This window comes from Brassica napus, chromosome C3 (genome assembly GCF_020379485.1).
Source record: "Brassica napus cultivar Da-Ae chromosome C3, Da-Ae, whole genome shotgun sequence".
Lineage (NCBI taxonomy): Eukaryota > Viridiplantae > Streptophyta > Magnoliopsida > Brassicales > Brassicaceae > Brassica > Brassica napus.
This window is the reverse complement of record NC_063446.1, coordinates 49,826,031-49,843,724: the sequence shown is the minus strand read 5'-3', so window position 1 is coordinate 49,843,724 and position 17,694 is coordinate 49,826,031. Positions and strand designations below refer to the sequence as shown.

The window sequence follows — 17,694 nt, the reverse complement described above, 5'->3', positions numbered from 1 at the left end:
CAGTGATCCCACCAGAGACAAAATTACTGATATGTTAATGTGAGTGTTCTTTATAGAACAGTCGATGGTTAGAGGGGTTCAAGTCATGGTTTTGTTGCCAAGAGCTGCAATGGTCATATCCAAAAAGAGATGAATGCGCTGAACTCTACTCCAGATGGTGGTCATTATTTACAGTAGATTGTTTTTAATGTGAATACATTGGTTTGAGAAGAACTTGAATCATTGCTGTACAACAACCGATTACGTTTAACCTTAGTTGGCGTTTGAGGAACTTGAGAAACTTGTATTGGGAGTTACTTTCACTGTCTTGTAATGCCACAGGGACATGCTTTGCAAGGGGCCTTACAGGTTGCAAATACCATTCTGAAAAAGTGAAAAAATACCCATTTTCTTGCAACATCTACCATTATCTCATCAGTTTGAGACCTAGAAAGACACCAAAGGCTCCAAAAATGTTACCCACATACCATTATATTACATACTTAGATTAGGTTGAAATAGAAGCTTTTGTGCTCAGATTCTTGGAGTCCTTCTGCCTGAAATAGAAGCTTTGATGATCTAGTGACTTGCGACTCTTGTCGGAGCCAAAACCAAAAAAAAAGAGGATTATTCACACGCCTTTCACACATCAAATCTACATAAGAACAAAATAAAGTGTAAATCTTTTAGTCCTCAAATACACAAATACAATCACAGAATTAACAAACCTTAAAATTGAATTTGTTGTTTATGTGAATGACGAAAATCCCAAAAGCCAGAGTCTTTGTAGTTCCTATCCTAGCACGACTGATCATAGCACGACTGTAAGACCCGAATCATGGCCTCTCGACCCGACTGGACCCGCATGCTTACTTATTAATTTCTTTGCTTGTTTGATTTATTTTCAAGTCTTTTATTTACTAAGTCATGTTTGAATATGAGGTTCATAACAATCGACCAGATAGCACAGCGGAATAAAAATATGTTTACTTTTTATTACTTAGAAACATGAGATCCAATACACAATTTCTTAACAGTTTCATAGACAATAACCAGTTCCTCCCTAGCATCGTCTAACCACACACCACACAGCCTCTCACTGACAGAGCCACCACGGCTCCTTCTCCTTGTCTTGCTCTTCCGGTTGATCGGAGTTGCTTTCCCAAACGATCAAAGTCGCCGGAAAACTCATCACCACAAGCGGCCTTGCTCTTGGCCGGATTCTCTCTCTCTCTCTCTCTCTCTCTCTCTTTCTCTCTCTCTACGATTTCTCTGAGTATTTTTACTCTGGAACTGAATAATGCAATCGACAGGGATATCCCCATATTTATAGAAAACAAGGGGGTAAGTCTTGCCCCACGAACAGGCATGACTTGTAACAAAATGGGCATCAATCGGCCAAGGGTTGCACCTCTCGGCCACTTGCATCCAATTGCCCAAACTGACTTGGTTTGGGTCAGATATAAGCCCAAACCATTACCCAAGCCATCTGGACTTAGCCCATGGCCTTGTCCAAGGACCCAACAGCCCATGGCCACATGGCCGGACCAAACGCCCCACCACTGACCCAGACCCGGACCATCGGCCCGAAACCCGAACAGTCTGTCCAGCTGAGATGAGCTGGCTCCCAGCTGACCCAGCTGAGTGAGCTAGTAGTCCAGCTAGTGGAGCTGACTTAGTACTGGCCGAGCTGGAGTGAACTGAACCTAGCTTCGTTGAGCTGGTCGAGCTACTCGTTCACTTCGTCCAGCTACCGTCTTACTCCTAGCTGACTCCTTTCTCTCCCACTCTTGTTTGGTTAAGTTTTGCTATACTTAACGCTTTTATTCGGACCATAGAACGCTTGTCTTTGATCGGACTGATCGACAATACGTGTTCCTCGAACCATGGTCCGTCCCGACAATATTACTCAGGATTGGGGATGTTACAACGACCTTGCATTGATAGCTCCAAAACAACTTTCTACACAAACATCAATATTGGATCTAAAAACCAGATAACTTTGAAGGGGTTATTAGGATTTGTGAGGATGATGATCGCGGATGAACCTTTTTACCGCCTCAAAGAGAAAAAAATGCATTGAATGAGGAATTGTGCTTGGAGTGCGTCAAAGGAGTTTATAACGGTTTACGGTTCCAAGGCGAAGAAACTCATACGAAAAGACACGAAGGTGACGTGAAGGTGGCGTGATCCAGAGATTTGTCATGTAGATTCGTCCCTCACAACCCTCCCGAAACTCCATTGTCATTTATGTAATCAGAGCTTGAAGAACACGATGAAATCTAGATCGACTTTCTTAAAGACATGAATGCGGGCTATGATATTATTATTTTTAACAGCCCAAATAAAAAATATCAAAACCCAATAATTTAAACCGTGAAGCCCACATCGATTGTAGACTTAAGTTAATGAAATGCTGTATTTTGATGGGGGACACATGTCGTTTCCTCGTGCAACGACTTTCATACGTGGAATCACATGTGGCGCAAAGAAGAGTGAAAGACCATTTCTTTATACTAATATATATATTTCTTATTTGCAAACCGTTCCTGAACCAATTAGTTTAATTTCATTCAGTTTTGATTATTATTAATCATATTCAATATTTCCCTAACCTAATCGTGTAATATATATATTATGACTTTCTTCTTCTTCACCAAATTTCAGCCACCATCTTTATTAAATTGTGCGAGAGAGCAGTAAACCATCGCGCACCATCTTCTTCTCCTCTTCTTATCTCCTTGTTTCTCGCTTGTTCTTATCGGAGTTGCATGTGATTATGTGTGCTGCTGCGTTTGACACCACCAACCACCACGACCGGAGCCACCGTTTCAATCTGACCAGCCGTGATCCTCAACTGTGAGTCACCGGAGAGGGCTATGCACTTTTGGGGCTGAGATCCGCCACTATGATTCCAAGCCGTGAAGGTTAAAAGAGATTATATTAATTTCTTGTGTTGCAAGTTTCTTAAACCCTAGATTAATAATATTTTAATCATGTCTCATTGTTTTGCCTCTATTCTTTTCCGATCTGGTGTGTCATTGACGAGATCAAGATTCATGGTGAAACCTTAGCTTTCTTGGTGATCAAATCATTTCGTTTGTCTTCTAATCCGTTTCTGGTTTCCGTTATTGGCTAAGGTGAGGGATATTCCGTTAAATCCCGTACTAGTGTAGAACTCTTTCTATGGTAGTTTAGATTTCGAAGCATAACCCGTTTCTTTGAATCAAATCTGTCTGAGTCTTGTTAGTTAGTTAGTTTATTCAATGTTAACCTAGAACTAAGGGTCTAGTGGATTCAACTGTTGTTTGGATTATTTGATATTAAGTGATGATGTATATATATATATATAGTAGTGACTATGTGATGAGTGCGGAGGCCAGAGATCTGGGCTAGCGACGCATATGAGTACGGGGGCCCAGAGAAATCTGAACTAGCGACGTATAGAGTGCGGGGGAACATAGACATCTGATCTAGCGACGCATATTGGATGAGTATGGGGGCCCAGAGACGTTTGAGCTAGTAACGTATATTGTGTGGTGCGGGGTGCATAGACATTTGCATATCAACGCATAGTGGTGGAGTGCAGGGGTCCATAGATGTCTTGACTAGTGATGCATATTATATTATCGTATATCCGTATGAGAAGAATGTGGGGGTGTGTGGACTAGCTATGTAACATCAGCGCATTGTTTGTTTTGTGTGATGTGTTATGCATCGTCTTTGTTCATGTTAGAGCTAAATTTCCATAGCTGGAGTTCTATTTTCTTAGTTAGTGGTTTGTGTGTCTAGCATCTCATACTTCACTGAGTGACTCCTGAGTAACTCCCATGTTACTCACTCCTCTTTCTTCCCCTTGCAGGTGATCATGATCAGTAGTCGGATATCTGGACGGTTTAATGTCTTAGGGATCATGGCATTTTATTTTGGTTTTCATTCGATTTATTTGACATATTTTATAATTCGATTTAAAGATGTATTTATTTTGGATTAGTTTTATTAAACATTTTGATATCTTATTTGGTTTTAAATAACTCGGTTTAATTTGATATTTTATCGGTAGTAACACGCCGTTCTAAAGAGAGAAGAGGAGAAGGGTGTTACAGTTTCATTTTTACATTTATGTTCGATGCGAAGGCTTGTTATCAAAGGTGTTAGACCAAATGGCCGTAAAGAGAGAACTACTTGCATATAATTGAGATGTGCAACAAAGAAATATGCCATAGTTGCGATTGATTGCGAGGTGATGAGAACTGTAAAGAAGGATGCAAGGGAGTCATCATTTAAGTTTGTTGCAAAGAGATGCAGAGTGTTAGTCTTCTTCCGATTTTTCGCCAGGAATTCGCAAGGAAATTTTTTTTTTTTGGCATCAAAGACGCGAGAGGTGTTTTTGTTAGTTTTCAAAAGTCATTTCATATCACTTGTAATTCCAAAAACGATTTTGTATAGCTTGTTATGTTTAGACGATAACTATCTCGTGTAATGATAGGTCTCATTATTTACAATTTTTAGACCATGTTATAGGTCATATTTATAGTCTTTATTATGTATTTCTAGTCTATTTTAGAGTATTTTCAGATTTATGTTACGGTCGTTTTACTGAAGAGTGGTCTGTCTGACGCGCGAGCAGAAGCTGTTGAAGATTTAGGAGATATGAGGACCCTAGACCGACGCCACCTGAGCGTGGAACGACGCCACCTGAGCGTGGAACGACGCCACCTGAGCGTGGAACGACGCCACCTGAGCGTGGAACGACGCCACCTGAGCGTCGTACGAAGATCCTCCTGACCAAGTCCCAGACGAGTTTTATTGAAGATTCAAGAATTGCAGTCTAGCCCCAAAGTCTCCCTTATTTACAAAAGACCCCAGAACATGTTTTAATCTATATTATTATAAGCCATTGTTGACGGCTAACATTTATTCTAGATTGGGGAGAAGAGAAGAACTGGTTCGAAGTCTTCTTGGACTCCTATTGATTCATCCCATTTTATTTATTCGGATTATAATTTGTGTTATTGCTTTCATGTCTGAGTAATCACCCTGTTAGATCTAGGGATTTCATGAGCTTAATATCAAATTGATAATCATAGGATTGATAGGGTTATTCATCATATTCTACATCAGGATTGTTTATCATACTAGGATCTAGATTAATTAACTAGAACCTTGGATTATATGGTACTAGTGGTATTCCGGCGCTACGCGCCGGGTTCGTATGTTTTATTCTCTAATGAGTTCAAAATTATTTGTAATCATGGAATCACTAATATCTCTAGATAAACTCTTACATCGTGTGTGTATGTTCTTTTAGCTGCTTCATATGATATTGTTGGGAGATGTTACATTTGATGGTCGATATGGATTTCTAGCAAACATAGATTATATTATTGTGTTTTGTAGTTGTGAGTATTCTCTTTTCGTTGTTCATTGGCATATATAGTTTGTTTCTACTAAATAGTAAATTAGTAATTTGTTTTAGGAGAAGTCGCATTATGCAATTAATGTACTATATCTTCAAAAGTATTTCTGTTTCTAAATTTACAACGTTAGTTTTCATATTGTTTTGCGGCTGATTGTAAATTTACTATAATGGGATAATTACAGGTTTATTTTAGGTCATTAGATGTTGAGAATAAACTCAAAAATCAATATTTATATCGGACAATAACCAAAATGAAAAAGAGACACAAAAATGAAAAAAATGTTGAAGATAAATATCGGGCAATATTTTACTATGATATTTATTTGTTTTTGGTTTTCTAGCCATTATGTTTTTCATTGCTATGAGTAAATAATTTTATGTTGTTGATTTTCTTGTTTAAAGAATACCTAAATAATGTAAATTATTCTTCTTTAATAATGTAAATTATTCTTCTTTAATATTTTATTTAGTCTAGTTTTTTATGTATATTTATCTGATTAAGTTTTTTATACTCCATAATTGTTTTATTGTTTGGATTAAGCTTTTTCATTATATATTGAAATGTTTGGTCTGAAATATATTTTTTATATATCATCTGGTGTGTCAATTACCACTTGATGAATCTTTCTTTTCAACCTTTCTGATTTTTTGACATTAAATGTTATGATAATAATTTTCTCTATTGTATAATTTAAATTTCAGTTATTTATATATATATATATATATACATATGTTGTTTGGTCATCAAATTTGTTGCTATGATGTGTTAACTACCATTTGATGAGTCTTTCTCATTAAACTTTTTTTAAAATTTTATGGTTCATTGTATTGGATATGCAATGTATATCTAAAATAAATACACTTTTTTTGGATCAGATACGCTCAAATTTTACTATTTCCGTTTAAGTTACTCACTGCGTACTATTGTTCTTGCATGTAAGCAATAATTATGTTCTTGTTGCAATCAAATTTGAAACTTTTTGTACTCGAGCTCATCTTTCTGCAACGATGTCATCAAATTTGAGCAACTGATTCATGAGAAACTTTGCAGTCATGTCAGACTCATCCACCGCAACTTCCCCAATTTACAGAAACTTTCGAAAGATTTCAGCTCTTAGAGTATCTCCAATGTAAAACTCCATTTTTTACTTTAAAATGGAGTAAAAATAAATATGGAGTAAATATGCTCCAATCCTACTCTATTTCTCACTCTATAATGGAGTGATGAACAAACAAAAAATAGATTACTCCATTTATGGAGTCCATTATGGAATGAGATATGGAGTTGGGTTGGAGCATTCTTACACCATATTCACTTTTACTCTATTTTAGAAGAAAAAATGGAGTAAGGATTGAGCTGCCCTTAAGCACAACTTATTTTTAAAATTAATGTCACTCTTCCCCACTACTAATTTGTGCAAACCAAAATCAACTTAAACACAATCCGTATATCATATGAAAATTTATTTGTTTGTCGTAATAGCAGATTGCGTTGCAAATTATATATTTATTTCACTATTTAATTATTTCACAAAATATATTTTAAACTTTGTTTTCAAGGTTTATTTTACTTTGATTGATACTTCCTTTATTTTAAATACATGACGTTCATTAGTTTAAGTGTGGTTAAGCAAATAATTAATAAGTGTTCATTAAGCAAAACAATAAATATAAGTGTTTTTACATGCATGCATAATCATAAAGCGTCCTCTAAGAAAAAAGAGAGTAGTAAATAAAATGTAATTTCTTAAAGTTGTACGGCCGATTGAGTTCAATACGAAATACATAAAAAAAATTATATGCTTGTTTATTGAATTTTAGTAATACTTTTTATATACAGTTTCTGGTAAGTATTGATTTAAACGATACAAAAATTAATAGTCTATTTATTATAAAAATTACGTTAAATTTGGTAAGAAACTTAGAAACCTAATACAATTCATTGTTATTTAAAAATATATATGTTTGTTTGAATTTGTGTATATGTTATTATATAAACACCAAGTAAACCATGTTATCCAAATAACTATTATTGCGATGGAAGTGATTGTATAATCTTCATAATAAACTTTTACATTGAATCTATTATATATAGTTTAGTTATTATATATAAACAATTGACTATATAACATTATTATAAACAAATAATTGTATTTTTATTAGTATAAATATTTCTATGTTCTTAAAACAAATAACCTTTACATCTAAATTTTAAAATATTATTTTTTATTATAAATTGGAGGATGTGATCAGGTGAAGCAATTTGCCACGTTTGTCAAAGGTCTACCTTAACGTCCGCCAGGAGATGGAGCTGCGAAGAAGAAAAAAGAAAAAAGAAGAAGCTCATAGACCACGATAGTGGTGATTGAAGGAGGAGGGGAGTTAGTGGTGGTGCTCCTCCGCAGAACAATGGACCGCCAGAAACTGCGATATACTCTGCTCCACAAGATCATTATCATCCTCCTCATCAGCATATGTATCCAATGGCTCCCAGTCCTCCATGTCACCATATGGACGAACCTCATCCTCTTGTTTGTGTTTGTTATGATGGGTTCGGTTGATTCTTTGTTTGGAAAAATGCAAGTAAAATTCTCAAAGGAAAAATAGTGATGCTGCGTAAGAGGGTGAATAACTCATCCTCTTCCTCCATTTCTTATCTACCTTGTACACTTTTACAAATTTCCCAGAGATTCAAAGATTCCTCTTTATAAACAAAAGATGCTTTACCCTCCCCCACACTGTCTTTGGTTAATCAACTGTTAAGTAAAGTGGGATTGATCGGATTATTGATTAAAGATCATCAAGGGATTGTTTATATTCTATGTTATCACATGTTAACGAAATTTTCTTGAAGGAAATTAATTGCATATTGATCTGTTTTTGTATGCTTTTTATGTTTTCTGAATTATAGGATGAGCTTTGGGAGAACTCAGAAGCTCTTTATACAATGATGTTTAAACATCAAAGGGAACTTAAACGGAAACAACAGAGAGTTTGTGGCTATGTCATCCAAGTTTGTGGCCCACTACGCATGTTCATCGATGAAGATGTCTCTACTTTGTACGATGTGAATTTTGTTCTCAGACTAATTCATTTCTGTAAATCAGTTAAACATTCCTCAAAGCTTAAAACACCATTGCTTTGTATAGGAAAACCAGCCACTGTTCACTGTAGCAACAAATCAACTTCCCACCAAAACAGACAAAACAAAAATATCTCTCAAAGACGATTACAGATACCAATATTGTAAAGGAAAAAGCAGCATGCAATCCTGCTTACCTTTCCATCAACCAGTACAAGATCAGCTCCCATCAGTTCTCCACCTTTCTTCACATTCCGAGATTCCCAGAAATGAAAGTTCCTCGTTACTACACTCTGCCTGCACCAACCAGCCTTGAGCTCAGAGAAATAAAGAAGTTGATTCACCATTTTTGGAACTTTCACAAAAATTATTTTAACGATTTTGATGGAACAAAGAGATGTGCGTGAATCCTCTCCCAGGGTATGTATATATACACAATCACTGAACCTGCTAAGGAATTGAAGAGGCATTGACGCTCAAGTAGTGGACTTCGTTGATTGAATGCCATAATTGCGTACGTTTCTGAATCTATGAGGAGCTGGAGGGGTACGGGGAGGATTTTACAGTGAGAAAAGAGTCGGCCAAGTTCGTCGGGATCAAACCCTATATTAGAAGTCTGGGCTGAGTATGATATGGGCTTTACTTCTTACGTGTATTGGAGCTATTTTATTATAAAAAACTCTCAACTGAACCAAAGCCCATTTATTATATAAAACTCGTAATTGAACCAAAGCTCGTAAACATCACAAGAAAACAAAAATGAAGAGGACACGTGTCCAAAAACGCCCATCCCTCCCTGCTGACGTGGCGGCCTGAGAAGGGAAGTAAGTCTACTTTATTGTTATAGATAGATATTTAGAAAGCAAAGAAAGATAAGTTATTCAGATCTACGGATAGACATGGACTCATTGGAAAATGTCAAACACGCAGAATCGGAATGTCATGCTTGGTTTAAAGCTAACATTAAACATGAAGAAATATCAACAGAGCGACAATCTCCTGAACAAGTCACGATCTCAGAGAGATGTTTGATAGATGGATCATAGACACATGACATACTCTTCAATGGTTGTGGATGGACATGGAAAAAATCCAGAGGAGAAATTCAACTATTGGGAGCAAGAAATCAACGCCGAAGAATATCTTCCACACACTCGGAAATTGAGGTTTTGTCATGGGCAATGGAGTGAATGCTATAGCTATCGACGTGTAATGCTTTGGCACCGATTGTAATAACGTAATCTCAACGATTAAAGATCAAGGAACATGGCCAAATTTTTTCTCTGAATTGAAGGTGTTGTCAAGTCTCAAGAATAGATTCTTAGATTTTTCGAATGTTTTTATTCCTCATTCTGAAAATGTATTGTTTGATTCATTACCTAAGATCCTTTCACAGGGATCTGTAATATATTGATTGTTTTGTTTCTGTCTGCTTCCACAGACCACCTCAAGCTTGAGTAATAGAATAGTCGTTTGAGGAAAAAAAAACACTATCTTAATAACAAACACAAGGTTTAGAATGAAAATACATATTTTCATATTTTCCTATTATTAGTAGATTAACAATAGAAAGAGAATAACAGAAGACAAAAGTTGAGGAAGAAGAACTTGGTGCAGCTTTTGCAAAATAATAAGTAATAAGATATACAAAATTTCAGAGTATTTTTAACCGTTTTGACTATATTTCCAAAATTTTGTTAAAAATCTTCCAGAAATTAGATTACAATAGATTTAGGAAATAGATGATAGCGTATATGTTGTATACTGCGGGAGCTTGTTGAAAGAGAACACAATAGAATGTAGATTTTGGAAATAGTAGACCAATGGTTTTTTGTTTTTGAGCACCGTAGACCAATGGTTAAATTTTAGAAAATATGATATGCTAACTTTCAGAACAAAAGAGTTGTATACTTAGGGTTTGACTGGTTCAAACGCAGCGGTTGCGTTTGCGGCTGCGGGAGTTTGCGGCTGCGGGAGTTTGCGGCTGCGGGAGTTTGCGGATGCGGGTGGTTGCGGTTTCTAGCGGTTTTAAGAGATTTGTACGACTGGTTCTGCGGATGGAAATTGGTGCGTTTGCGGGATACTTATGACTGGTTAACTACCAAATGCAGCAGCGATTAAATAATAAATTAACAATATTTACATTTTATATAATTATAAAAAATATCAAAAATCATAATATTATAATAAATATAAAAATTATATTTAGAAAGTTAAAGTTTTAAATTTTTAAAAATTATCGAAAATATTTTTATTTTAAAATTTTATAATATTAATTAAAATAAAATGCATATATTTTAGTATTTTTATAATTTAAATTTTTTTATTGAATATTTTTATTTTTGTATTTATATTATTTATATAAAAAAATTATCCTCCCGCAACCGCAAACTCAATATTCTTAATGTGTAATAACATACACAAATTTGTGTATTACATATTTTAGGACAAATTAATTTACCATTTATAAAATTTTACATTGTATGGGCATATTATGCAAAATTCGAGTTGTTGTAATTTTTAAATATATTTATTATATTTATAGGAATTTCATTCTAAAATGACTAAATCTTAACTCAGAAACAAAAAAAAAACTGAAAGAAAATTTAACTTTATAAAATATTAGATGTTATTTTTAAAATTTTGAAAGAAAATATTCTTTTATTTATTTTTGTATAGTTAATATAAATAGATGTATATTTGTCATTATATTTTTAGTAAATGGTATTTTGTGATTCTTTTTGGGTGCTATTTTTAAGATAAAAATTCAATCTATTTAAATTTAGAGAAATTCCACATGATAGCTTTTTTTACTTTATTTTCAAAAAAATAGTTGTCGATGTGAAAAATGACCAAAACAGGTTTTATTAAAGGGTATATATATATTTATATCCTAGAGTTAACTAATCTAAATTTATGATTTAGAGTTAAGAGGTGGATTTTTTAGGGTGGGATTCAAATTTTTAAAAATAAAAAAAATAAATATTAAAAGTTTCAAAATAAAAAGAATTATTTTGGTCATTTTATTTTTTGAGAGTTATTTTGCTGACAAAAACTTTTTAAAAAATATTTGATAGAATTGCCCAAAATTTCCTACGATAATTTTTTTAGTTTATTTTCACAAAAAATAGCTCCTAATAAGAAAAATGACCAAAAGATGTTTTATTAAAGGGTAAATATACATTTATATCATAGGATTAACTAATCTAGACTTAGGGTTCAGCATTAAGTGGTGTTTTAAATTTAAAAAAATAAAAATAAAAATAAAAAATTTCAAAATAAAAAAGACTATTTTGGTTATTTTCTTTTTTGATGACTATTTGGGTGAAAAAACTTAAAAAAATGCTATCTGAGAGAACTGCCCTGAAATGGATTCATTTTAAACAATTGTTATTCAACTAAATAGTTTTCATTAACATATACGTAAGTTATTACTGTAGTAGAAACTCTATAAATTAATACTCGATAAATTAATAATCTCTATAAATTAATAAATTTCGTTGGTCCTAACTTAAGTCTGTTCAAAATTTGCACAAGTTGATAAAATAATACAATAATAATTGTTTAGAAAATTCTATGTAAATATATGGTCTCATTAAAATTATAATTAAATAATATATATATATATATATATATTTTATATAAGTAAGAACTTATTACTATATTGTTTGTTTTGTATTCACAATAGAATTATTTTATATTTTCTTAACACTTAGTATTTTTTTGATGAGATTTAGTAATATTATATCTAAAATAACATTTAAATTCTATGCAATATATATTATATACACTAAATAATATAATAAAATTAATATAAATGTCAAATATCAAAAAAATAACAATTAGTGTCTATATAGTAAATCAAATATTTTTTTCATCTTAAAATAAATATATTTTAAAATAAAAAATCTAAATAAATAAATTTCTATAAATTAATATCTCTAGAGATAATAAAATTTTAAAATTGTAATATTATTAATTTATAGAAGTTCTAGCGTTTTTGTAAGAATCATTTGAGTTTCTCTAGTATCATTATATGACAGTAGAGATGGCCCACGTGCATAAAGCCCAGAACGCAGAAGAGAATAAAGACGAAAGAGATAAACCAAAACTTCCTTCCTTCTCTACACATCCTAGGCATCAAAATCCTCTGCAATCCCACGAAACAGAGATTCCTATTTTTCTCCTCAGTTTTAAATCAGAAACAGTAACGCCATTGCTTGTTTTTCTTTACGCCAAATCCTGTATTGGGTTCTCTTTTATGTTTGAACTTTCTCTTAGGCCATCGCCATGGGAGCTCAGAAGAGCATCCACGCTGGCAGAGGTCCATTCTTATGTTCTCCTTCTGTTCTACACTATCTCAAATTAATTGTTGAAAAAACGAGAACTTATTGTGAAATTAGCCACAACCATAGTTGATTGTATAATTTATGTATAGATACATTGGTTGTTTGTAAGGGAAAACACTTTCTTTTCTTTTTTTTAAAGAATTTTGTGTTTGCTTTTGAAAGTAGTAAAAGATGTATGATGGGATTGAAGTATCTATCAGTTTTGGTTGTGAACTGCTTTTGTTTCTGTTTGATTGCATTTCAGCCAAGATTGATGTGAATGTGGATTTCACTCACAAGCTTTGTACTTCTTTAATGTTTCCTGCTTTCAGGTTTGCTCCCATCAAAATCTATTCTTCAACTTAAAACATTAATCAATACTTACTTGAGAAAATCTATCATATATTTTTTTTTAACAGGGACACTAGCAGTCCTCTCTCTCTAGTGATTGGCAGGCAAGTTCTTTGACTCTAAATGATAATTTTTGACTCTGCAGAACTGACAATGTTGGTTTGGGTGGTCTCTGTATGTTGGCAGCCTCTGTATAAAGCATCCGAATTTGTTTGGAGGAAGCGAGAAGCTTGATGTATCGTGGGATAAAGGGTTGTATGATTCCAACGTGCTCGTGGCTTTTAGGAGACCTAGACCCGAATGGCGTCCCCAACAGTGCTTCTTTATACAGGTTTCAACCATCATCAAACAAATATATATATATCAAAAACTGCATTTTATAATAGCTTCAAAATAATGTCACAGCATTCTTTGTCACCTGAGATTGGAGTCCACGGAACTCCATATGACAATTTCTCCCGGTCAGGAAGCGGAGGTGTAAATCTGTCTAAACTGGCAGTTGGTTTAGACTTGAGTGAGCCGGCGAGTTCAAAGTGGAGCAGCACAACCAGTGTTAAGTTTGAGGTACCTTCTCCTCCTCCACACCTTGAACCAATATTTTGTTCATCTACTTACAAGAGCAATATTGGTGCAGCATGTGCGTCCTATGAACGATGAAGGACGTTTGATAACGAGAGACGTGGATGGATTCCCTGTAACCTGCAGGTGATATTACCTTACGTTGAGTTTTGTTTCATTGATCCCTAGCATAAGACTGATAATTTACATGGGCCTAGAAATGTTTTTGCCTATGCAGTGGAAATACTCATGACAGTATGGTCGTTTTAAAGCAAGAATCCCGGTTTGCAAAGGCTAACGACCAAGGTCTTTCTCATGTAAGAAGAAGATGCTCTCTTCACTTTCTGTTTCAATATCCCACCAAAACCCTTCTTTTTTTTTCTAATCTCTCATACATGTGTTTTGCTTCTTCAGTTCAGCATGCAAATAGAACAAGGTATTCCGGTTGTGTCCAAGTGGCTTATCTTCAACCGTTTCAAATTTGTCGCATCAAAAGGTGTCAGGTTGGGACCGGCCTTTCTCTTAGCAAGGTACTACTGGCTGAATCTTGACAAGTAGGTGAGGCTTTGGTGTGGATTCTTCTGACCTCCTCTCTTTATTTTTTTTTTTTGTGACAGCCTGACAGGTGGGTCAATTGTAGGAGACATGGCTCCTTATCAAGCATTTGCCATTGGTGGGCTAGGCAGTGTTCGTGGATATGGTGAGGGCGCTGTTGGATCCGGACGTTCTTGCCTCGTTGCTAATACAGAATTGGCATTGCCTTTGGTAAATGAGGAGCTGTTGCCTTACTCTTATTGTGGCTCCTCTAAACCATTTTAGTGAGCCTTTGGTTCCTTGTTTGATTGCAGAACAAGATGACAGAAGGAACAATCTTCTTGGATTGTGGAACGGACCTAGGTTCAAGCCGTCTTGTCCCCGGTAAGCTCCTCATCTGAACCATAAAGAAGTTGTATTTTGAACACTAAAATTGATGAAATCAATTGGAATTTGGTTTAAGGACACCCGTCGTTGAGACATGGGAAGCCGGGGTTTGGGTATGGGTTCGGGTATGGGCTACGGTTCAAGTCCCCGTTGGGTCACCTTCAGGTTGATTATGCCATAAATGCTTTCAACCAGAAGACTCTTTACTTTGGTGTCACCAACCTTGCCTCTTCATCATAGCCAAACTCAAGAGAAGCACATATTCAGTGTCTTGATTTACACGTATATATATATATATATATATATATTTGTGTGTTGAGGTGAGACCAGAAACGCCACAAGAGGAGGCTAACACGGCCCTAGAAGAAGCTGTTATAAAAATTGACAGATATGTTGAGGAGAAAAGAAAAATGTTGTCATAGGAATCATGTAATTGTCACAGGACCAAAAAGTTATAGTGTGCAGCTGCCAGAGTTTTGTCTGAATGCTGCGAGTTTCCACTGAGAAGAGAACACACATTTGATTTGAATGCATCTCTTGCTTTTTGATTTTCCATATCTGAGTTGAGCTTTAGTTTGCAGAATCAGTTTTAGATTTGGATTAAAAAAAACACCCGTATGATTATTAAAGCTGAACCAAATCTAACCCGAGATCAAAATTGGATGGTTTACTGAAGTCTTTGGGTGTGTTATTTATGAAGAGAGTAGTACTGCTGAACCAGAACCAATTGATATGTATGAGAATTGATTTTTGTAAGTGGATTAAAATCAAATGTGTGGTTGAGCCAAACAAGAATTGACTTGAATACGGACATTACGGGTCATACCATAACCATTTCTGCAAATTTGGTTTTACATTCCATACAGCTTGTTAAAAAGAAAAAAAAGGAAGGTTTAGAAGAAATTGTTGAACTGACTGGTAAGAGAGCTCTTGAGGTTGGAATAGAGACCGTAAAGAGAATACTGCTTCATGTTCTCGACTTCATACCACGAGTTAAGAACCGCCAAGTGTGTGTCAGTCCCGGAAAACGCAAGCTGGATACCGAGACTGCAGTCCACAGTGCCTCCTCGGCCTTTGCAGCTGGGTGTTCTGATAGCACAATCTTGCTTGTTGAGGCACACAAAGTTGGAGTTCCCCTTGCAGGACGCACACCCGTCTCTCTTCCAGAAGAGGTTTTGAAGCCTACCTTTCTGAAACTCCATCACCTTACAAAAAGAAAAATGCAGAGCCATGACAAGAGGTCCTTGGAGGAGGAGCCTACATAATAAAGATTATTTGAGACAGGGAAGATGATCTACCAAAGTAAAACTGGTAACGGTGTAGGTGGAGTTAGCAATAAAAGCCGGAGGAGACCTAGCTGCATATTTCCGACCAGCGAAAGCCACCATATATCCACCATAGTTGTCCTTGCATTCAAAAACAACATATTTATAGCCAGCTGCATTAACCAAATCAAGTACTACTTGTAAAGCCAATGCGTATAATAATTAAACATGATGGGAGCCAGTGATGTTTGAAACTAGTCATGGGTTAATTTGAAATCACTTAAAAACCAAATCTGATATTCAACCTCGAATATTTATAAGACTTGTGTTAGTAGAGAGCTGAAGCAATCTAACAAGTGTAATGTCAACATAATGCAGTGGAATATTCAAGAAACCAAAGTCAATTAAATCCACTGAGACAAGCATTTTCCTAAAATGAATTCAAAAAAGAAAAAGTTTGAATTTCACTACCAATTGAAGAACATTCAGGTGGTAATCACATTGACTTAAAATGGAAACTATTAAGGACTTGTTACCAAAAGTGGAAAGACTCATGTTTGACTTGTCGTTATAAGAAAAACAAATCTGATACTAATAACACTGAGAGTATAAAGTCAACCAAATCTAAACTCTGATTTAATCACAAAATTAGTATTAATATATAATCAAAAAAAAGAATCGGAGTCTACCGGGAAGAAGGCAGAGGTGTTGATGGAGAGCAGAGAGATCTCGTCGATCTTAGGACGGAAGATAGAGAGCTGAGAGTTCATGGCGGCCAGGGTTAGTCGACGGTCGCATGGAGAGAGAAGAACCGTCTGGTTCAGGAAGAAAGAAGCACGCGAAGAGAAGGCGATTCCGAAGGTGAATCCATCGGATCTCTGGATTCTGGTGTCGGAGCAAGGCGAGTAGACATTGTTGGTGTTTCCTCCCAAGGCTGCCGCTCTGTTGAAACCTCCTCCGGCGATGGTTAGAGCCACCACGAGGAGCGTTAGGGTTTGCATTTTCGAAATGTTTTGGGAACTGTGAAGAGAGAGAGAGAGAGAGAGTGTGTGTGTGTGTGTGAACGGCTGAGTGAGTCTGTTTGTGGCTTTCACGTTCGCCTTCGTCGTTTTCCGCAGCTTCATCACTCTTCCGACTTTGGAAAATTCCAAAAGTTCTCTCTTTTCTTTTTTTCTTTCTAATATAGCTTTTTCGTAAATTAACTGTTTTGAAATTATCTAGAAAAGTTTCCCAGACTTGTCTCTATTTTAGAAGGTTTTCCAAATTAACTATAGTTAATACAATGTGGTTCTAATCTGTAAGTTTTTTTATTATGGTTCTTTTCTGAAAAAAATAAAATAATGGCTTTTTTAGTGTATTTTGGTTTCAGTGACCTGTTCTTGTTGAAGCTTAAAACGCTATAAGTTACGACTTTTAATTATACCAAGGCAATGGAGAACCCAAAGGAAATATTCAGCCATCAAGGGGACTCCGACAAGACGATCATTTATTCCCATTCCTTTTTATACTGTTGACGGAGGCTCTAATTTCTCAACTTAAAGGTGCAAATGAGGTAGGCAGACTGACAGGTTTAAAGATAGCGCGAGCAAGTCCAGCAATCTCTCATCTCTTTTTTGCCGACGATAGTCTTTTCTTCTGTAAAGCTGATGTTCAGCAGGGTGCTGAGCTGATAAGGATCATCAATCTATATGGGAGAGCTTCGGGACAGTTACTAAACCTATCGAAATCATCTATTTTGTTTGGCAACAGAGTAGGACAGGAGGTCAAGATAGCGATGAAACAGATACT

At 35.3% G+C, this 17,694-nt stretch overlaps 2 protein-coding genes and 1 long non-coding RNA gene across 3 annotated transcripts; 2 read left to right on the top strand and 1 right to left on the bottom strand.

Annotated features, from left to right (window-relative positions):
• Positions 1-1,342: 1,342 nt before the first annotated feature.
• On the top strand, positions 1,343-8,057 carry LOC125583754. The gene is made up of 2 exons (XR_007320834.1): positions 1,343-3,119; positions 7,655-8,057. It is a non-coding gene; the product is annotated as an uncharacterized LOC125583754 (long non-coding RNA).
• A 4,492-nt stretch (positions 8,058-12,549) lies between these two features.
• On the top strand, positions 12,550-15,196 carry LOC106418499 (outer envelope protein 39, chloroplastic-like). The gene is made up of 11 exons (XM_013859221.3): positions 12,550-12,807; positions 13,077-13,143; positions 13,231-13,266; positions 13,349-13,493; positions 13,568-13,726; positions 13,797-13,867; positions 13,959-14,037; positions 14,135-14,250; positions 14,338-14,485; positions 14,569-14,638; positions 14,718-15,196. The coding sequence occupies exons 1-11, from the start codon at positions 12,774-12,776 to the stop codon at positions 14,879-14,881; spliced, it is 1,089 nt and encodes a 362-aa protein (XP_013714675.1). The 5' UTR covers positions 12,550-12,773; the 3' UTR covers positions 14,882-15,196.
• Positions 15,197-15,374: 178 nt separating this feature from the next.
• Positions 15,375-17,079, bottom strand: LOC106418500. The gene is made up of 3 exons (XM_013859222.3): positions 16,596-17,079; positions 15,940-16,047; positions 15,375-15,846 (listed from the first exon to the last, which is right to left on the bottom strand). Exons 1-3 carry the CDS (start codon positions 17,028-17,030, stop codon positions 15,535-15,537), a joined length of 855 nt encoding a protein of 284 aa, XP_013714676.1. The 5' UTR covers positions 17,031-17,079; the 3' UTR covers positions 15,375-15,534.
• Positions 17,080-17,694: the final 615 nt, after the last annotated feature.

What these genes read in the sequence shown, in the direction of transcription:
- LOC106418499 (XM_013859221.3), top strand. Translation starts at nt 12,774, where the DNA reads ATGGGAGCTCAGAAGAGCATCCACGCTGGCAGAG. An exon ending in ACGACCAAGGTCTTTCTCAT is followed by an intron (nt 14,038 to 14,134) that starts GTAAGAAGAAGA and finishes TTGCTTCTTCAG; the next exon opens with TTCAGCATGCAAATAGAACA. An exon ending in TTCAAGCCGTCTTGTCCCCG is followed by an intron (nt 14,639 to 14,717) that starts GTAAGCTCCTCA and finishes ATTTGGTTTAAG; the next exon opens with GACACCCGTCGTTGAGACAT.
- LOC106418500 (XM_013859222.3), bottom strand. Translation starts at nt 17,030, where the DNA reads ATGAAGCTGCGGAAAACGACGAAGGCGAACGTGAAAGCCACAAACAGA. An exon ending in ACACCTCTGCCTTCTTCCCG is followed by an intron (nt 16,048 to 16,595) that starts GTAGACTCCGAT and finishes TTTGAATGCAAG; the next exon opens with GACAACTATGGTGGATATAT. An exon ending in CCGTTACCAGTTTTACTTTG is followed by an intron (nt 15,847 to 15,939) that starts GTAGATCATCTT and finishes TCTTTTTGTAAG; the next exon opens with GTGATGGAGTTTCAGAAAGG.